The 22,083-nt window shown below is 42.2% G+C and overlaps 1 protein-coding gene across 1 annotated transcript in view; it reads left to right on the top strand.

The window, feature by feature from the left end:
- TMC2 (transmembrane channel like 2) overlaps positions 1–22,083 on the top strand; it is a 59,636-nt gene that overhangs the window by 36,259 nt on the left and 1,294 nt on the right. The window contains exons 11-19 of the mRNA XM_054990919.1: positions 1,485–1,673; positions 3,386–3,565; positions 6,426–6,578; positions 10,601–10,729; positions 12,595–12,662; positions 16,302–16,541; positions 20,184–20,309; positions 20,628–20,706; positions 21,178–21,298. Coding sequence (XP_054846894.1) covers positions 1,485–1,673; positions 3,386–3,565; positions 6,426–6,578; positions 10,601–10,729; positions 12,595–12,662; positions 16,302–16,541; positions 20,184–20,309; positions 20,628–20,706; positions 21,178–21,298 — 1,285 coding nt within the window. The remainder of the gene's footprint in view (positions 1–1,484; positions 1,674–3,385; positions 3,566–6,425; positions 6,579–10,600; positions 10,730–12,594; positions 12,663–16,301; positions 16,542–20,183; positions 20,310–20,627; positions 20,707–21,177; positions 21,299–22,083) is intronic.

The following is a 22,083-nucleotide window of genomic DNA, read 5'->3' as shown; positions in this document are numbered from 1 at the left end:
GCACCCCACAAGTGAGGTGCCTCCGGGTCGACCTCTGCCCCCCTGTCAGCACAAACTGCGAGCGGTCGGAGAGGAAGGAGGAGGAACCATCGCAACACAGTGCCCCCCACTCCCAGCCCCTCCAACCACCGCAGCATGATACCATGGTCAATGGTGTCAAAAGCCGCTGAGAGGTCTAACAGGACCAGGACAGAGGAGCAACCCCTGTCCCAAGCCCTCCAGAGATCATCAACCAATGCGACCAATGCCGTTTCCATACTGTGCCCAGGCCTGAAGCCCGACTGATACGGATCCAGATAGACATCTTCCTCCAGGTGCTGGGGAAGTTGTTGCACCACCACACTCTCAACAACCTTCGCCACAAAACAAAGGTTGGAGACTGGACGATAGTTTGCTAATACAGCCGGATCCAGGGAAGGCTTCTTGAGAAGGGGCCTCACCAACGCCTCTTTTAGGGCCGTTGGGAAGAAACCCTCTCGCAAAGAAGCGTTAATAATTCCCTGGAGCCAACCTCGTGTGACCTCCCGGGAGGCCACCACCAGCCAGGAGGGACATGGGTCCAATAAACAAGTAGCAGCGCTAAGCCTACCCAGTATCCTGTCCATGTCCTCGGGAGTCACAGGGTCAAACTCTTCCCAGATAACATTCACAAGACCCACCTCTGTCCCCCCATCTATACCCACCCAGTCAGAGTCCAGACCCTCTCGAATCTGAGCGATCTTGTCGTGCAGATATTGGACAAAATCCTCAGCCCTGCCCTCCAAAGGGTCTTCCCGCTTTCCCTGGTGAAGTAGGGAGCGGGTCACCCTAAACAGGGCGTTTGGGCGATTATCTGCGGACGTGATCAAAGCGGAAAAATAATTGGATTTCGCCGCCTTTATCGCCCCTAGGTAGGTCTTAATATAAGACCGTACCAGTGTCCGGTCAGAATCGGAACAGCTGGCCCTCCAACCACTCTCTAGGCGTCTTTTCCGGCGTTTCATCTCCTCCATTAAATAAATAAAATCCTCCATTCTCCAAAATATAAACAGGCCCACAGCAGATATCTATTACTTCATATTTCCTGCTACCTCTGAGCTTATGCTTACAAATGTAAACCCCAAATCTCTTAATTTTAAATATCTACTCCTTACCAAGTTCCTGTTACCTTGTAATGCTCTTAATCAGGCTAATTAAGAAAAGTTGCATTTCTTTATCCATAGATTGCCACAATGCTAATCTATAAAGAAAGTATGAAACAATGGGGGGTAAAGAACAAAACAGCAGCAATTACAGATGAATCAGTGCTTAAAAGGTGGTGATCTCCTAACCCATGACCTTAGTTATGTACACAATTTATTTTAAAGCTTTGTCCATTAAGTTGTCTGCGGAATGGAACATGTTTCGTTTAGGAAAGCACAGACGTATTCGTTCCACAAGCGGCTTTCTAAATTCCTCGTGCCGCTGTGCATCATCTGTTCCCGTTCATTCTTGTATTGTTTCAGGAATCTATTGTGGATGAGCAGGAAAGCAACAAAGATGAGAACATCCATCTGAGGAGATTTCTGAGAGTTTTGGCCAATGTACTCATTACATGTTGCTTGTGTGGAAGTGGCTACCTCATTTATTTTGTTGTTAAACGGTCCCAGACCTTTTCCAAAATGCAAAACGTTGGCTGGTATGAAAGAAACGAGGTAAGAAGCATGTTTTCCTTCATAATGTTGACATTTGGAGAGTAAAGAATTGCCTGGCTTGTCCGGCATTTAGTTTTTAATTCCTCTGAGCTCCAGCTTCAGGTATGGAGAGGTATTCTGCCTGCAAATGTGGAAACTGCTCTCCTGACAGACAACCTTTCATAAGCCCCTATGAATTTGCCAACTCCTCAATAAGAATGTTTGAGGACAGAAATAATGTGTCATGCTTGTGGCTATATGGACTGACTCCCAAGTGTGCCTCCTTCTAGGATTCGGTTTTCAGAATTGATTTTGTTATTCAGTTAGCAAAATCCCAGCTTGAACAACTTACAAGCAAGGCAAAACAATCGTGATGGTGTAGAGGGAAAGGCTATTTAAAAAGTGGGGGAGGGGTGTGTTTCTTGCTTATAAAAGTCTTACCACTGCAAATACAAGGGCATCTTGTGGAAAAAGTCTAAGCTGTCAAACTATCCATAAGATTTCCACACCACCACTATCCCCGATACACAGAAATGAAGAAACAGGAAGTACTCACCCACCATTTCCATCTTCTTAGTGTCTCATTTGGTGCCTCAAGTAGCTTCCCAGAGGTGAGGCAATCAATAATTAAGCCCTAGCATTTGTTCCACATTAACATTCTGCCCCCAAAACCTAACCACTTGCCCACTTCTTCAGAGTTCCTGGGATTCGTTCTTCTTCTTAACATCATATAATAGGCTTAGTTCAGATATCATGCCAAGGCCTGGTTAAAGAAGTTTGGAGGCTAACATTACTCATTTAAAGATTCATTTTCTTCCTATTCATCTTGTGGCCTGAATTATGTATTCAAAATACCCTTGGCTTATTAATATAAGATCAAAGCATCAAAAGCCAATCAATATTTGGGAAGCTTGGAATAAGCTCATCAAGTTTTGTAATGGTTCTAAGCTATTGCAGTCTTTGAGCTTTTTCTATATCCTGATCTGGAAGAAAATAATTTCCTTGTGATTTCAGACTGATACTATTCAAACAGTATCAAAGGAAATAAGTAGTTGTACTCTGAGAATCTAATCAACTGGGGCACTTTCCATATGTACACTCCCAGGTAATTTGTAAGTGTAGTGTCTAACTGGTTATTAGTTACTTGCTTCCTGAGTGAGGCAAAGATGAAATGGAGCCAATGGTCATGGTTGCTCACTACAAGGTTCATGCAACACCACATGGGTATTTAAATCAGGCCTAAGCTCTCTTCATACAGGGCAGCAGGGCTTTTTTTTCTGGGAAAAGAGGTGGTGGAACTCAGTGGGTTGCCCTCAGAGAAAATGGTCACATGGCTGGTGGCCCCCGCCCCCTGATCTCCAGACAGAAGGGAGTTTAGATTGCCCTCTGCACCGCTCGGCAGCGCGGAGTTTAATCTGAACTCCCCTCTGTCTGGAGATCAGGGGGCGGGGCCACCAGCCATGTGACTATTTTCAAGAGGTTCCAGAACTCCGTTTCATCGTGTTCCAGATGAAAAAAAGCCCTGCAGGGTAGGAATTGGACTACATACAGGACAGATGAAAATTCATTCATTTTTACTTCCCATGTATATACACAACAGTTCAGCCTTTATAGCACTGTGGTAATCAGAGCTGAATTAAACTCTCTTAAGATCAAGAGCACTCTTAAGATCCAGCAAATACGTTCTTGTAAACATTGTTGTGGCCAACATTCTCTTGTCCTGATTTTGGCAGGTCGAAATTGTCATGTCCCTGCTTGGAATGTTTTGCCCCCCTCTGTTTGAAACCATTGCAGCCTTAGAGGATTATCACCCTCGCATTGGGCTGAAGTGGCAACTGGGACGGATCTTCGCCCTCTTCCTTGGGAACCTGTATACTTTCTTATTGGCTTTAATGGATGATGTGAAGGCAAAGGTAAGGAGCCAATCTGCAAAAAAAAGGTATACAGTAAGTATGTTATTCGTAAAATTAGCACTGCAGTCCTAACAGTTACACCCTTTTAAGCTGATTGACTTTAATAGATTTAGAATGGTTTGGGACTGCACTGCAGAAGTCTTGCCACTGGTATGAAAATTGCCTACACCGCATGTATTGCTACACCGTTGCTTCCTCCTCTTGTGTTGGTACTAGATGTTGCTTGATTAACGAGGGATAGAATCCAGCCTTCCCAAATGATCATTCAACCCAGGACCTGAACTGGGGAAAATCTCTACTGCCCCTTGCTTTAGAGCATTATCAATGACTTTGTGACACTAGCAGCTGTTACATCAATCTCCATCCTCATATCACTCTGTTACAATGCTTAGCAACCAAGACATCTCACACTAAGCAAAAGGTGCAAAGACTGCCATCCTTCATCTGACTGCAACAGGTAAAGAATTAATGAGAGCATATAGATATGGAGCAATAACCAGCATAGAAACTCCATGTTCATTCCCACCATTCAGTGATCATTTAGCTAGCAGCATATAATATGCAAGTTCTAATGCTTCTGAAAAGGTATTAAATAATACCCCTTTGTCCAGAGAGAGATTGTCTAATCCGCTGGAATATTCGTGCATCTCAGTAATTTAATCCTGGAATCACAGCCACACATTTATTATTCAGTGGGATCATGTATATACCTTGTTGTCGGTGTAAACTAGTATACTCCTGCAATACTGTCCCATACTCCCTATTTAGTGCTGTGTTAATCATGATATTGCTAAAGCCCTGACAATTCTGTCTGAGTCACAGTGAAGACAGATATAGTAATACAGCTGTTTCGATATGTTCCCATTTCTGCATTCACAATCTAAACATCTTTTTTCTCTTTGTTGTTCTAAAAAGATTTTTCATGTTTGCTGCAGAAGCCAGCTGTGAGTGGTGCTGATTGGCCAATGTCTGTAACAGTTTTGCACTTTAAAAAAATCGGAGGTGGGTGCGGGTGAGGGGGGGGTCCTTTTTAATTAATCAGGCAACAAATTAACAGACAGATGCAGAAATGTACTATGACACTTTTTAAATTTAAAAAAGCAAACGTCTTAGAACCAAGGCTTCAAGAAGGTGGGTAGTGAGGTGGACTGAGTAGGAGCCACTGGGGTTTTCCGCACTCGGTGGTTTCCATCGGTTCTGCCCCTGTATGGCTTTGGTTTATCTACTGATTTCCACACACATTTTGTTGTTTTGCTTTTCCTCCAGGTTTTTTTCCCAGTTCTTTTGAGACCACTTTTACCCCAATCTGTTTCTGCAAGCCAATTTTGAGTCAATTTTTTCCTCATGAGTGTTTCTTTTGGTTTTGTTTGTCCTGCACACTCCCTCCCACCTCCACTGACTTTTTGATGACTGGATTATTTTTGTCATTGTCGAAACACTCCTCCCCGCCACCTTTGGATGCTAAGAAGATCAGGAATAAGCTGAGCGTGCATAAAAGGCCACAGTGGCTGAAAATGAAAATAAATATTAATATGAAGCAGTCTCTTGGTCCTAAATTTCCTCCTCCAGCCCACATAACATCTGAGGTTTGAAGTGGAACAAAGCCATCACAGAGCAAACTGTGAAACTGCAATGGAAGGAAAGACCTGGGCAGAGAATCATCTTTACCATTTCTGTTGTGTTTTCAATGTTCAAAACAGTTCACATGTAGCCATCATTACATACAGCAGCGCCTCATGGCTGTTTCAGACTGAAAAGATAGCATGGACTGGGGAGGGAGGCTGAATGATCTTTTCCACGCATGCTGTGGTCCGAATCAGAATCAGGTACTTGGCTGGGAAGCATGAATGTCCCAGAGCACCTGTGATCAAAAGTCCTGGCAGCCATTAGGCCCCTTGTATCATGAGAATTGGCCCCGATGTCTACAGGAAGGAGAGAAAGTCAGGAGTCAGGACAGAACAAGAGATATGAAGCTGACATCTCAATGTTCTAGACCTCCAAGTCAAGCACATCTTGCAATAGAATTTATTTGAAAATATATATTCCCTACTAACACATCAAAAATTTAAAATACGTCAGTAATAAAAATAAAATTCTAAAAACCAATTTACAAATAGTACAACTATCAGAAACAGAATTATCAAATGACCCACTGAATATATAGGTAACCAACATACATTCAGTCTCTAGATGCCCTCTGGAAAATAATTATGTTGCATGTCTCATGGAAGGCTGAAAGGGAGGATTAAGCTACAAGCCTCTTCAAGGAGGCCATTCCATAGAGTGGAGACCAAAGCAGTAAAGGAATAAGATCTAGTGGAAGAGAACTGCAAGTTAAATAAAAGAAGTAACTTTTCCAAAGGATGCAACATACTCAAGGCATAATATAGAACCAACAGGCACAAACTAAAAAGACGATTGAAGCTGTACAAAACCAATAAATTCCCCAAGCACCTACCATGATTCAGAGTTTTGCAGAATTTTGTTCCCATTGCAGAACATTAATGAATAGATTTTTAATATAACAAGGCCATTTCAACAACTATGGGAGGAATGGGAAATCTTTCAGAGGTCTCCAGAATACAGAAGCTCATTTGTGGTACTTAACATAATCCATCTTCAGTTCTCCCACACCATCAGCCACACCACCCAAAATCATAATCCCAGCATTGCACCAGAGGAGAGCTAATGGATTATCATTCTCATCAATGGTCACTTTGGGGACTTCTTCGCCTTTCTATCCCACCAAGACCCTCATTTTTTTACATCTTTTTATGTTTATACTAATATTTGCAAAATCATCTAGCATACATTTTAGAAAGCAGCAAAAAATACAATATAAATGTGTCTTTATTTCTAGTTAGCTGAAGAAGATGTGATCAAAAATGCAACACAGTGGACCATCTTAACCTACCAAAACTCATCTGCAGGCAATTCAAGTGCTGTTACTCCACTTCATATGGATCCAGCAGACGTGCCTCGAGGACCTTGCTGGGAAACAAGTGTAGGAATAGTAAGTGCTTAAAGGAGAGGGCTCTTTGCCTTCCTTTTTCACTGGCATCCTGGTGGTATGTGTTAATTTACCAAGATCAGAAATGCCTTCAATTCACATAAACATTTCATTTTCCTTTGAATCGTATTGCATAGCCTCTGCATTTTTCTATAGTTTTTTTTTAAGGAATCTATTCTGTTTTACGTGTTTTTAATATCATGTCACCATTGGATTCCTACCTGCCCCAACCTGGCAAAGAGTTATTTCTAAACCAGATCAATCATCATACACAAATAAGGCCGATGCTTTTGCATTCCTTTGGTGTACACCTCCATTTATGGTCATTTTTTTTTATAGAAGTTACATGTCAGCAGATGGATATTGGCTTGGTTGGCTTTGAGACAGTTTCTTTATCATCAGTAATAATGTGAACACATATTCATTTATTTAGAGAATTTATATCCCACCTTTCAAAGGAAAGCCTCCATGGCAGCTTACAGAACAAAATGTTTTCTTTAAAAGAAATAAAATTTAATCAACAATAAAATCATACAAAGGATTTGATCCTATTCACCTTTTTCTGCTTCCAGAAGGTACTTCCGCCTGGCAGTTCTTCCGCACTGCACTCCTGCCACGCTATTGGGCACAATTTCAGAGAGCGCAGAGTGCTGCAGTAGGAGGCAAGAAAGTTCCGCTTCATCTCGAGCAGCTTCATTTGCACTAGACAGAATGTGCCCTAAAAGAAACACCAGCAATTGCAGGGAAATAAATAAGATAGCAACAAATCCAGAAACAAAAGATGCAGGATAGATTTCACCTGGCACTAAAATGTTAGCAGAGAGAGTGTCTGGTGAACATGCCTAGGGGACAAATTCCCAGGTTTTAGCTCTTATCATTGAAAAAGGTCTTCTAGTAGCAACCCACCTCATCTCTGAAGATACACAGAAAAGGGCTTCAGATGAAGATCTTCGGTGATGGGCAGTTTCATAAGGGAGAAAGCAGCCCTTTATGTACCCAGGCTTTAGACCAATTAGTGCTTTAAACATCAGTACTTTGAACTTTGCCTGGAACCAAACTAGAAGCTCACAATGAAGGATATTCCAGTAAGTGTTCAGGTTATACATCACGTTCAGGAAACGCTCTGTACATTCCCATATTTACTCTCACTTAGTTAATTTGGTTAATACACCTCAACCCATGTGTGCAGCTCTGTGTATTTATCCACCCTGTTGCACCATACCTCAACAACTCCTTTACCCAGACCCCTTCAAGCATTAAGCTCTGGAAGCATTGAGGTTCAAGAAGTAAGCTCAGGCCATTATAAGAATGTTGGTTTCTAAGTTACCACAGCACGTTGAAGCTTTTGTCTTCACTGTACCATCGTACCGCTGCTAACAACTACGCACTCAAAAATCACTTCATAATTCTGATGAGATACTAGGGTATCATTTCTTTCTTCTATAAACTTAGCCAAGCTAGATAATACCTGGTGTGCCAAATTAACTAAGTTGCATTTTATAGTTTTTTTAAAAAAACTTCATAATGCTGTGGGGGCTCAGTCCTGCTGGGGTGGTCAACACAGGGGGATGAGGGGCTTCTCCTCCCCCATGCTGTTTTCAAGAGCCAAAACAGCAGCTGCAAGAGTCTAATTCCCTTGCTTTGAGTAGAAAAATGGTAAACACATACTTTAAATAAACATGCAATATAACCAAATGTGTGGAATCCTGCCCATTAATCCTTAGAATTTACCACAATATGTGCAACATCAGATGAAGGCAGTTGTTCCTGATGGGAACACCAGGAACAACCCTTTCCCCCTTTGCTTCTTTGTCATAGGATTGCCTTGTCCATGTGCTATAATGCAGATCTTGTAAAAGGTGTGCATGTGTGACATAGACCCCCCCCACACACACACACTTTTTGTTAGGAGAACTCTAACTTGCTTTCACAAAGCATAACATTGTGCCTGTGGATGGAGGAAAATTAAATGAGCACGAGAGGTGTAAGTAGTGAGCACAGAGAAATGAAGTAATGCAGCCAGCTCTCCCATAATATGCTGCAGTGCAACCTTAGATATTTCTGTCAAGGAGACTAAAGGATTAGCAGGAGTTACAGTGCAGCCTATAAAATTGAACCACAGGAGACATCTAGTGGTCATAGCCGAAAGGAAAGGTGGCAACGGATCCTTTTCCTAGCCAAGTTGAGAGCAAGCTGGATAAAAAAATTCTGAAAACTAATAAAAAGGACAGTTGGAGAGAGAAGACAGACGCAAAGTTTAAGGGTGGAGCTACTTGTTATAAAACAAATGCAGAGGTCTCGACTCTGTGTTTGCCTTGTAACACTAATGGGAGATGGAGAGGGTGAGAAGTATTTTCAGGGAGAGAGCAAGCATAAATGCTGCCCTCTCCAACTTCATATTAACCAAAACGCATGTTTGGGAAACAGTTTGCCAACAGCTAAGCAAATTGTCAAAAGTTAAGAAAATTTGGGCTCCAGTTGTATTTAATGGCCGAGGCTCCTTCGCCTGTGTATAAATGAAGGTGTCGTGTTTTACAGTGCAATCCTAAACAGACTGTAGTAACCCTGCTTAGGATTGCAACGTTTATGTACTTTTATGTGCTTTTAGCATTATAGTTTTTTCGTTTGTTGCTCTTTGTTCATGTTTTACTTGTATGTTTTAATTGCTCGATTGTGATGGCCTTTGGCCTCGTGCAGTAAACATTTTCCTGATTCTGATATATTTGCCAACATAATGTGTGTAGTTCTGCCTGGAAGAAAAATACATGGAAGAGAGAAAGCAGACTTGAGCCTAGTTCTAATGTGTCTGGACTGTATCGCTTCACATTGGAACTGAGATCTCACACATTAGAATTAGGGTTGCCCACCTCAAATCCCTCCCCCAAAATCTCCCCTCCTCAGGCGCTGCTCCAAAATCTCCAGAAATTTCTCAGGCCAAAGTTGGCAACCATATGCCACTCCATACAAAAACGTATTTTGAAATATTTATACTTCACCTTTCCATTTAACGAGAGTTTAATGTGGTTAGGTGTCAGAAAACTAGATCATTTTTTCTCCAGGGAAACTGACCTCTGTAGTCTGGAAATCACTCACAATTCTTGAAGTCTACAGGCCCCTATTTGGATGATGGCAATCCTAGTACTATTTTTTTTCAAAACCTAGTATTTAAACACTGGCTGTTTTCACATACCTTACCAACTGCGCAAAACTGTTCAAAACTCCCGGAACAACGGTGTCTTCCTGATGCAATTTCTCATCATGACTCCGGTTTGTGGCACAAGATGTGAAAACAGCCACTGTGGGTTAGCCTATTACAACAGAATTACCTTAAATTAGTAAAAAAAATAAGTTTCTGGTATTCAGGGCTATCTGGTAAGTAATTTCCAAACCCTCCTGAGGTGATGCTGATTTCTCATGCCTCTCTGCTTATTTTGAAGCACCCAACAGATCTATGCACCTTTATGAGCACTTGACAGATACCAAATGGTGATGTGATATCCTCAGCCAAAAGCAGTTCTACACCACACTCTATTGTACACTTGGGAACAAAACAGGGCTGATAGGGGGCATTGTTGCAGCTTGCATTCTGAGACACTGCTATTGATATTTTTGCTTTACAGTGGAGATAGATCATTAAAAAACTAAGTTGCTAGAAAACATAGGAACACAGTTGCTGCAGAAACTTCTTTTTAAATTTGCCGCCAAATGAGTATTGCCTGGACCTGTGGAAATTTAAGGAGCCAATCAGCCATGCTACAATTGAGACAACAATAAAGAACTGCCACTCAAAAAGTGAGCTTAGTTCCAGTGGCAAGCTATGCACTCTCATATCCAAAGTCCCAGCAATATTCCTTCTACAGCAGATTCAAAAAGCTTGACAGCTCTGCTGGACTGGAACAGCTGTGATTCCTAACTATTTCTTTTAATGTTAAATCATAAACTAAACATACTGAGGGGAGAGATTGTTCAGAATATACTGCACAAATGACACCAGCTAATGCTTCTTAATTGTTGTTCTGTTGCAGGAATTTGTGAGGCTCACTGTGTCTGATATACTTGTGACATATGTAACAATACTAGTGGGAGATTTTGTCCGTGCCTGCTTTGTCAGATTCGTAAATTATTGTTGGTGCTGGGACCTGGAGGCTGGATTTGTAAGTAAATTATTTTGATATGAGAAACTGCATTTATCTTTTAACAAATACTTGGAGCCATGTTAATTCCCTTTAGCGTTTTTTTTCAATGAAATATGCCTATGCAAGGCTGCCCTGAACACAAAAGGGAAGAAAAGTTTGGGGTTATAAATGTGTCATTCCTTTAAATACCTGACATGAAGCTCACTGTAATTTTATGTGCTTTATTCAAAGGAACAGTTTTGGATGTTCTGTGCTGGTCCTAGACCCTATTAATAAATATTGTATTGTATATTGTATAAGCTCACAGGACCCCATAATGGTACTGCCTCCCCCAAACCCTCAATGATACCCTCCAGTGTGGCTGAAAACTTATAGCCAGGACTCTCAGTTCTCCAAAAGGAAGTCAGATCTCAGTGGTATTTTCCCCAGAGAGCTTGTAAGACGACCCAGACTGAATCAGTCTGGGGGAGAATACAGGAGACATTGTGTCATTTGTAAACTTTATTTCTAAATATACAAGTACTACACAAGTGAAGACAAAGTAGCAGCCCTACTGGATACCAAATCTGCTAGCCCACATCAGTCTTCAAGGGCTTCAAATAGTTCATTCCCAGCATCTTCAGCTGGAGAGCCCAATATCTTCAGCTCCTCCAGATGTTGATAAGTGCTTCAATGCCACCAGCACACATCACATGGAGAGCCTGCCTGGAGCAGACAAATCAGGTCCTAGGCTCTGAAACAAATATGCTGAGCCAGGCACACAGAAGGCAGCAGTGGAGGGAAGTTACTGGGACTCCACCCTACCTGGAAACTCTATGCCCAGGAGGTCCAGCTCAAGGCCAGATGCCTGCCTTCAACCAAGCTCTCCTCCTTACTTCTGGTGCAGGAGTGGATTGGAAGGACAGAAGACCAAGGTGCAAAAGAGGTGCTAGGCATGAGCTCTGGAGTGCATCTGCTGCACTGAGGGAAGAGAAAAAGATAAGGGGCCAAAAGCTGCCACTCTAAGGGCCAAAACCCTGCAGCACCTGGGATTCCCCGGCAGTCTCCCATCCAAGTACTAACCAAGCCCAACCCTACTTATCTTCCAAGATCAGATGTCGTCAGAGTGGTGGACATAGGCACAGAAGCAGCCTGTTTTGCCTCAAGTTCAACATGCAACTGCCCATGCAGAGGATGCAACCATTCCCTTCTTGCACAAAGCAATTCAGCACCAAACATCCTCCTCATGTGCCCCGATGAAAGGATGCAAAACAAGCAAAGCAGGCAGGAATGCCAGGCAGCCATGCCTGCTTCTGCAGCCCAGTCCTGTTTTGGGTATCCTCTGCAAGGGATGCATTCATGCATCACACCTTTCCTGGCTCCACTGATGGTGCATACATGCAGATGGCACCCACCCACTCCCCCCTCCTCACCCCATGCCCACAAACATGCCCACCACGCTCCAACAGAGAAAGGCCAGGAGCACTCCCCTCCTCTGCTGTGGCTGGAGACATCGAGAGGCTAGGCCAGAAGGCCAAGGAGGCAACAGAGGGGTTGGGGATGAATCCCGGAGTGCATCTGCTAAGCTGAGGGAAGAGAAAAAGATCAAGAAATCAAAAAATCCATCATTCTCTGAGGAGGAAAATAATAATAGAATCTCATCCAAGTACTAGCCAGGCCTGACCCACCTTAATTTCAACATTGAGATATCAGCTATTGTCAGGATGGTATAGATGCAGGGGCACGCAGCTTCTTTGAAAGACTCCAAAGGGCAGTGAGTGAATAGAAATGAATTCACTGTGTAATGTGGCCTGAGGACTGTATCCTATCCCTTCCTGAATGTTTTGCACTCATCCCCAAGAGCTGAAATTTCTTTCTCAGCCATATTCTGTTTCCCCCCACAGCCCTCTTATGCAGAGTTTGACATCAGTGGAAATGTGCTTGGTTTGGTCTTCAATCAAGGAATGATCTGGTAAGAGAGATTTTTGTCCAAAAGCTGCTTTGTTGAGAAGTTGACTCACTCCACAAGTTTTGCACCAAGGTTTGGGAAGCTGCAGAATTTGTTAATGTGGCTCTTTCATTTTTAATTTATTTATTGTCCACCTCTCTCACAGGGACTGAAGCAGGATTACACAGAGTAAGTCAATGCAATCAGTAGGCTGTATGCAATGCAATACCAGATGTGTTGTAGAAATCCAGAAATCTGAAAACAGAGCTGAAGTGAAACTAAGTGTTAACATGACCGTGTTAAAACAATGCAGAAAATGACTTCATAGGGTCGTACTTACAGCAACAGATAGCATGAGCTATATGTAATACCAGTCCCTAAACCTTTACCCAAGTAGCTCTCTAGACCATTCCTTACAGTACAACCCTATTACCTTTGCAGAAAAATCCTCTTAAATAATTCAGTTTTGCATAGTCTGTGGAAGGCCAGAAGAGTGGGAGCCCTTCTAACCTCCTCAGGGAGGCCATTCCAAGAAGTGGGGGCCACAACAAGAAACGTGGGTGTACAGGTTGATTCTGTCTGTTTGCAGGTTGGCATCTGCAGAAGGCCCTGCTCAGATGAGCAAAGCTCATATACATGTTCACAATTTTCCATTTGAGCACTTATTTTGTATTTGCTATCCTAAGAGCATCCTTTCCATATCAATTTAAAAAACCTACCTTATTGCAAAAGATTCGGGCTGTTAGAATACCCACTTTCCCCCTATTAGGTTCTGGTCAGGCTCTCTATATTTAGCTATGAACCCATACAAGCTGAGTATACTGTACTATTAATTTTTTTACCGACATATAAGAAAAGCCCTGCTGGATCAGACCAGCAGACGGTCTTTCCCCAACATCCTGCTTCACACAGTGGCCTGCCAGTAGCCCTGGAGGGCCAGACAAGGCCTGGATGTTGCCTCAACACTCTATCCAGTTTCTCAACCGCAGGCATCATTTTATATACCTCCACCATGTCCTCCATGAGTCATCTTTTTGCTCAACTGAGAAGCCCCAGGCTCTCTCGTTTTTCCTCATAGGAAAAGTATTCTAATATCTAATTCAAATCTTGTCCCCATAATGTGCACCAAAAAATATACACAATGGAGAGAGAGGTGATGTTTCGACAGACCTGGGAGAAAAATTCCCAAACTAAGGGAAGTAATAAGGGAGGAGTTAAAAGGAACCAAAAAAAGGTACAGCCAACATCACCATTTATACAAAAATTGCCGAACCCAAACATATGGTCATGTCATCTTGGCAGGGAGCTTTGTAGAGGTGGCAGGGGGTCTTTTGAGTGGAAAGCTGCAGAGACCAGCAAAGAAGGGATGTCTCTTCCCCTGCAAGACCTCAAAGGTCCTCCCTCCAGTTGTACTTTATAAAACCTAGTGTAATGATTTCAAGAAATGGGTGCATGCGTCTTTAAATGTTTGGTGAGATAGGTGAAGAGTGGGGGTGAAAGAGAGAGATGAGTGAGTGATATGATTGGTTGATGACAGAGAGTGGGCAGTGAAGGCAGTTTTCAGTTACTGAGGGAGAGAAAAAGATTCAGTTAGGGCAAGAGAGGCGAGCTGTGTGCAGCCTGAGTGTGTTCATGTATTTGTGAGGGAAAGGCAACCTGAGTGGAAGCCTGAACTGAATGTGTCTGTGAGACTATATATTCACTCTATTTGAAGCAGGCAAACTGTGTGTGTGCCTGAGAGAGAAAGAATTGAGAGTGAAAAGAAAACAGGCTAGCTGTGTGCTGTCTGAGGAGTTCTCTGTGAGAGAAATATAGAGCCTAGAGAAAGAGGCTAACTGTGTGTGAAGCCTTACAAGAGATCTGTGTGAATGAGTTTGGATGAAGCAACTAGAAGAACTAAGAATGACTTTTATGTAACCAATACGCTCCATAAAAAAATAAACTTTGTTTTGTTATATCCCAGAGTTATCTCCCATTCCTATCCTCAGGGCCACATAGAACCACGAAGGAGCCTGACGCTCAAACACGTTACCAAAGGGGAAATTTGAATATAATATTTTGGAATAATATATTCCTGGTGGCAGCAAACTACCCAGAGGGTGTAAGGGGGAGATTTAAAGCAAAATCCACCCTAAAGAAAGTGAAGATCATAACACCTAGTATCCCTCTGCAGCTCCATAACAAGATGTCAAACTCAGTGGTTAGCGAGCTTTTAATTCAGAGAAGCTCATCTGCCATCACTTTTATCACTGAGGAACCCCTGAACATAGTTTGAAAACTACCGAAATAAATAACATGACTTGTGTAGCTTGTGGGTTGGAGCCCAACTCTTTCCCACCAATGGCAGAGTCTGCTGGTGGTGCAAGGAACCTTGCCCTGGGACAAGATAACGGAGCAAAGAAAAGAATGGCATTGGCAGTACTTCAAATAACAGATCAGACAGTGTGATCTTTCTGCTATGGATGGACAAAACAAAAAGAGAATCCTAGTGTCTAGTCTCAGTTATTTGAAATATTTCCTTCTTTTTCTTTTCTTTTAAAGAAAGCAATTTGTGGAGGAGGAATTCATCCTCATAAAAAGACCTATTAGATGAATAACGCAGCATTAACAAACAAGCAGAAAACGAGCGGCACTGTGCATGAAAAATCCTAATTCTGCATGCAAAATTCATTCAAGTAAATCTGGTTGCCATGATTTCTTTCATTCCCATGAATTATTTCTGGCAAGACACTAGTCTTGCCAGACTGTAGTCTTGCCGGACAGAAAGGACACAAAGGGTTCACAACATAAAGAGAAATGGGCAAAGTTTATAAGGGGCAAGATGGTCTTTCCAAAATTCACCAATTTGGAAGGTCCAATTTTATGACAAGAAGCTTTATTTTCCTTCCTTGGACAGAGGGGAACCAGAAGCACACGCCTGGCAATTTGACCCTGCCTGGAGAAACCTCTGCCAAGCTCAAAGCAGTGAGAGTTACAAAGAAATAAGATTAGAGAACAACACATGATCATTGGTTTCTCCTTGGTTGGAAAGCTCTTCCAAGTGCTTTAGTAGAAATTCGAGTCTTGAGGGCTACTAAAGGCAGAAGATCAGCTGCACCTACATACAACATGCCCTCACATATATATGGTGATATATTTATCTATGTATTCTGTTATAGGCAGGATCTGATGTATTTAAGAAATTACACTTAACCACAAGCAGTATCACATTCAAGAAGCCAACTCTCCAGGTTTAACCTTTCTACATTCTAGCATCGACAATAGTCTGTTATGCTTAAGAAAAGTTAAGTCCTTCATAGCTTCTGCCGTGCTCTGAACATCCTGACCATATAAGACAAAGATATCATATGATCAGTCTCCAGCATGGATGAATAGCAAGACTGCAACCTTTTCCCTGTACCATTTACCATTACCAACCATCAGAACATGCTTCCACCCCAAATGTTCTGCCCCAGGTACTGGCTGATCAGGCAAACCTGAAAACTTTAACTAAAGGTTGCATTATTTAACAGTACCGTGCGTTCATTCGGTTACATCTTCCGCTCAGGAAACCTCTTCTGGTTCATCCTTAATACCGTCTCAGATTTGTTTCTCTTGAAGTATCCTGTTTCAGTCTTCATAAAAATACTTTATATTTCCATCTCTCCCCCTTTTTGATTACAGGATGGGATCCTTTTATGCCCCAGGACTTGTTGGTATCAACGTGCTCCGTTTACTCACATCCATGTATTTCCAGAGCTGGGCTGTTATGAGCAGCAACGTTCCCCATGAGCGCGTATTCAAGGCCTCCAAGTCAAATAATTTCTATATGGGACTCTTGCTATTGATCTTGTTTCTAAGCCTGTTGCCTGTGGCTTACACCATTATGTCCCTTCCTCCTTCCTTTGACTGTGGACCATTCAGGTACTGGGGTGAGGCAAAAGAAATGCATATATTTTTAGACAAGGTAATAAAGGCGTATTTTGCTTGGGACTGATCAACTTAATTTGATACTATACTGCATACTGCAATCTGCTGCCTCTCGAGAAGCCAATGCATGCTTACTCAGAAGTTAGCCTTGCTGAATTCTATGGGGCTTTCTCCCGAGTAACAAAACAGAACTATAGTGATCTCCTCCCTTCCATCTCATCAAACTAGAAGTGAAGAGGAAGTTCTATCTGCCTGCAAATCAAACCAGAAATAGCTCATCCTGATGCCCTGTGGCATGTGCAGGTGAGCAGAAATTGGAGGGGAATAATACATTAATAGCAAGATCGCGTATGTAAGGACAAGTCAAATGGCCATGAGCTACGAAGACTTCATAGAAAGGGTTTAAGCTAAGATAGCTGTCATCAGAGATTAGCTTTAGAACCTATTTTCCTTGTACTTTTCACACTCGGTTTTTAGAGCATGTTTGTACCTGTTCCACATCCCATGACTGCAAGGTTTTCACACTTTCAAAGCAGTCATGGGACTCAGTCCTGCTTTTCGTCTGCTGTATCCCCAATTTTTCTCCCTGTGGATATACCGCAATGTTTTTTTAAGTCCGCTGCTGACTGGCAGCCGGCCCATATTTTGCTAATGTGAACACTTTTGCCCCCTTTTTGCTTCTCCCCTGCCTCTCCTTTTCCCTAGGAGATTATTGGTTTGTGCAGAATTAACCACTCCCACCCACCTCAGCTCTCTGAACATCTTGTCCACCATTTTTTTTAGTAAAGCAAGGTAAGGGTCATAAGGCTGCTTCTCCGTTGGTTTCCTTCCTCCCAGGTATGCACGCACTCTTATTTTTTTTTCCAAAGCCAGGAACGATTCCTAAGCCTGCTGCTAATTCCCTGCTAGCTTTAAAAGCAAGGAACGGGTTAAATAGCTACTTTCTCCTGCCTCCCTTAGGGTATGCACACACACTCTTTTTTTTAAAAGACAAGAATGAATTGCAACCTTGTATCATTGTAATGTTACTGCACTTTCTTCCTGGCTTTAAAAGCCAAGAAAGGGTTAAATAGCTGCTTTCCCCTCCCTCCCAGGCATGTTTCAGGCTTTGCCAAAGAGAAAAAAAACCCAAGCATTTTGCATAGCCCTTTAGAAACAAAGTGGCAGGGAAGCTGCTGGGAGGGGATGAAGCAGCAGCATTTTAACCGTTTCCTGGCTTGATTTGAAAAAAACATAAATGGGAGCGGTATATGTTTCCCCCCAGAACTCTGTCACCAATTGCCTCTCCAGAGGGCAGGGGACAGTCCAATCAGCAAAAGGGGGGAATGGGTTCCAACACTGCAATGTTACTACGCATGTGTGGCGTGAATTGCAAAGCCCTGAAAGCCTGAAACTGCACCGAGGCTTCAAAGTGGGTTTGAAATGAAGCACAGATGCCAAATCGAAACTGCAGGGGACAATGTGCAATGAACAGGTGCAATGCCGAAGCCACTGCGATCGGGGCAAATGCTCATAAATGGCGGTTTAAACAGTAAATGCAAAAAGACCCAAAGCACAGTGTATTCTCTGTGTACTATTCTCTTCCAGTAGCCTTAATCAGCACTTACGTGATTAAAAGGGCCAGGAACCATCATCTCGAGGCACCCCTTTCTTCCTGGATATTTTATATGTTTAACAATTATTGTGAGAAAACCTCCTGCCTAAACCGATTTTGCATTGCAAAGCACACATCTGTCCGGCAGATTTGCCCTATATAATGAGCTCAGTTAGCATCTCCAAGAAACCAGAAAACATACACTTAACCTGGAAGGTGAAAATCGAACAGATCAATCAACATTGCCCAGGAGAAGCTATTGCAGAATGTCAAGCCATCTTGGAAAAACAAACTCCAGCTTTCTGGAGCAATGTTTTCATTTCTTCCGATCCTGTAGTTACAACAATCATGACTGTAGAGGGATAATAAATACCGACTTGTTCAGAATATGCTCAGCAATCACTATATTAACAAGCATTTCTTACCGTCAACCTGAATCAGCCTTGCACAAATTGTTCTGTGGCCTGGATTAACATGTCAATGAGCCATAATTTGATTTAGGAACTGTTTCTGGCCGCACTGCAAACTCTGACCGAGTGCAGAGCCAGTTCAGTACAAATTGTTCCTTTAGCTACACAGTCTTGGATCTTTCCTTTGTTAATAAGCAATGTCAGGAGCAATCTCCTCGCATATTTCTGAAACAAGAAAAACAGCACAACTCTATTATGCAGTTATCTTTCCCTTTAAGACTGCATTCCAGAGGGCACCATTCCGCTCCTCTGATACCAAAGGACAGCAACAGGGCCGATACCTTGAAAGGTCTGGATGGCGTATTAGTGGTTATAACCAGCCATTCTTTTGCTGTTAAATGGTTTATACTGATATACACAGGCACATTATTATTAACTTCATTTATAGGCAGCCTTTCTCACTAAGACTCAAGGCAGATTACAACGTATGAAAGCAATTTAATCAGATAGCAAAGACCTCTAATATACAATGCAGTAGGACTACAATTACAGAACTGGAAAACAATGCAAATTTTTAAAAATGCCTAAGGCATTACATAACACAGAAAAGGGGGTTATAAAGGTAAAGAACATCACAGTAAAAAAGGAAAGTGATACATTCAATGAACTGTTTGACAGACAATACCATCCCTTAAAGGAGCGGCATTCTGTTCCATTATATTATCATTCCAATCTCTCTGTAAAAACGCTTTCCTAAACCTTTCTTGTTTTGCTGTTCTGCAAAGTAATTGAAGCGTGGGGACCTTCCTGACCACTTCAGGCAAGCTGTTCCACAATGCGAGCCCCCATAGAAAGTGCATGAATGAACAGTTACTGATTTTATGCACTTGTCATGGGACACCTTCAGAAGGGTTTGCTCAGATGAGCAGGGTGTAACAGGAAAGGCTTTGCACCAAGCAGTAACCAGGCTGCAGCATTCTGCACCAACTGGAGCTTCTGAGTAGAGATGGGCACAAACCGGGGGGAAAAAACCCGTGCAGTTCGTGGTTCGTCACACTTCATGAACCACGAACTTTCACGAACCTGTCCCGGTTCGCAAACCAGTTCATTTGGTTCATGAAAACGTCACACCCAGGTCAGCAAATCATTACTTCCAGGTCAGCAGGTCTACAGGAAGTCCATTCCCTGTTGCCTAGGAAACTGATTGATCAGCACCATGCTGTTTGCAGTGATGAACCAAAAAACAAACCAAACGAACCAGCCTAAAGTTAGTGGCAGTTTGTCAGAAATGGACTCTAACGAACTGCTGGTTCATGAACCACAAACCAGGGCTGGTTAGTCACGAACTTTGGTTCGTATTTCGGTTCGTGCCCATCTCTACTCCTGAGCTGTTTTTAAGGGCAGATCCTTGCAGAGTACATAACAACAATAGTCTAGCATTGAGATACAATCATTAAAATCCTGGGCCTTTAGATACTGAAAAGAAATACACGTGCAAATACCACTGAAAAGCTTATTTCTGAACATTAGTTAAACTGAGCAAATAGGGGTACACTGCTGCTAGAATATATTCTATAAAATTATTCAGTCTGACTACTGTTTTATAAGTACCCATTCCTTTACCTTTTACAGTGGAAAAAAGAAAATGTATGATGTCATCCAAGAGACCATCAGACTTGATTTCCCACCCTTTGTAGCCAAACTCTTTGGCTATGTGGCAAACCCAGGACTGATTATACCTGCAATTGTGCTTATGACGTAAGTTGTGCCAATAAAACAAAGCTGAAGCATTAAATGTTTAGGAGGTTTTGGCAAGATGTATGTACAACTTTTCCATCACTTCAACCCAGCTGTGATTTACTGTTAACCCTGACTATGCTACATGTAGCTTTTACATAGAAGAGTCTTCATAGATTGGTTGTCATAAACCTCTAAATTTACACCCTAAAATTACTTTTAAAATGTCTTTAGTACAGAGAGCAGTGTTACAACCTTAAACGATGCCTGAATATCACCTACTTTAAGTCACTGTAAATCATCAGATTTTATAGAAACTGCTGACCTTTTATTTTATAGTCTTGCCATATATTACCTGAATGCAGTGGCTGAAGCGTATCAACAAGCAAATGCAGATCTGAAGAAGAAAATGCAAATGGTATGCCTCTTTCTCCTTTCCTACTAGTGGGGGGGCTGGGTGGGGGCGCTTTTTCACTCCCAGTCTGCTCCTGCTTTGTCCCCCAAGGTCAAAACAGCCCTGGAAAGAGCCCTGTCCCTCCCATCTTTTACAAACAGAAACCAAAGGTGGCTGGCAGTACTGTACGATTGCCTAGCAAAGGCTACTGTGGGAATTTGTTTCTTAAAGCTACAAATGCTGCTATTATTTTGGTTTTTTAGGTATCAGATTTTTCTGCAAGCCTGGGGCTTTTCTCAGGTTTCTAGAAAGGTCTGTCTCATCTGTTCACTGCTTCTGATTCCAGATTTAAGTATCCACAAACTTACCCATGCTGAGCATTAGATGTATTGATTTTATCTTCTATGTAAGATCTACTTTCTTTTTTCAAAACAAAGATCTAAGAATTTTTAAGTAAGTTATTTTACTTACTATTATACTATTTTATTTCTGTAGCAACGTGAAGAAGAAAAAAATAAGAAAAATAACAAAGCTTCCACCAATCCTGCCATACAAGATTTAGAAGATTTGTTTGTTCCACGTGCAAAAACTACTGATGAGTCCAAACCAACAGAAGGTAAACAAGGCCATCCTAGCACTCACAATCAATGCAGGTCAATCATGCCCTGGCAGGGCAACTAGTTAGGACTATTTCTCCCTTCCTCAAGCAACACATATAGAGCTACCAAATTAACAAGAGGTGGCAGAACCTTTTTGCACCCAACTCCAGTGTCCAAGATGAACGAAATAATGGCTGGCTATTTAGTAAGATTTTGACTACATATCCCTAATGAAGATCAGCCCCAAGCACCCATTCTTTAAGTATTGTAATTGCTCTGAATCTAAACAAAATTATTTCTTGCGTTTAGGACCTGTTGGAAACTTTCCAATCTGATAGATAACCCAGTATCCTGTATCTGATTTCTTTCCAAATTATTACACAAGGGAAGAGCACAGCAATAGTGCAATCCTAAGTAGAGTTACTCCAGTCTAACACCCATAGAAATCAATGGGCTTAAAATGGAGTAACTCTGCTTAGAATTGAACTGTTAGTCAAATCTGTCTCAGTATTATCTGCATCTGAGATGTAATCCTACCAGAACAATTTGCTAATATTCCTACTAACCATCACCATTGCGACAGAAGCTTCTACGCTCAGCATTTCTACTTTCTGCCGGTCGTTACGTTTACAAACTTTTGAAGGGCTTTCCAGTTCTTTTTAAACATGACTCCTGTTTGCATATACCAGAGCACAGAGGCAAGGGCTAGCCACATTACACGCCTATCCCTTGCAACAGACAGGCAGGGCAGCACGCCTGCAAAGGGGAGGGAAATGAGCTACTTGCAATGGAAGGCAGATGC

This window comes from Eublepharis macularius, chromosome 11, assembly GCF_028583425.1.
Source record: "Eublepharis macularius isolate TG4126 chromosome 11, MPM_Emac_v1.0, whole genome shotgun sequence".
Taxonomy (NCBI): Eukaryota; Metazoa; Chordata; class Lepidosauria; order Squamata; family Eublepharidae; genus Eublepharis; species Eublepharis macularius.
Note: the sequence above shows the minus strand (reverse complement) of the source record. Positions and strands in the feature narration are given on the sequence as shown.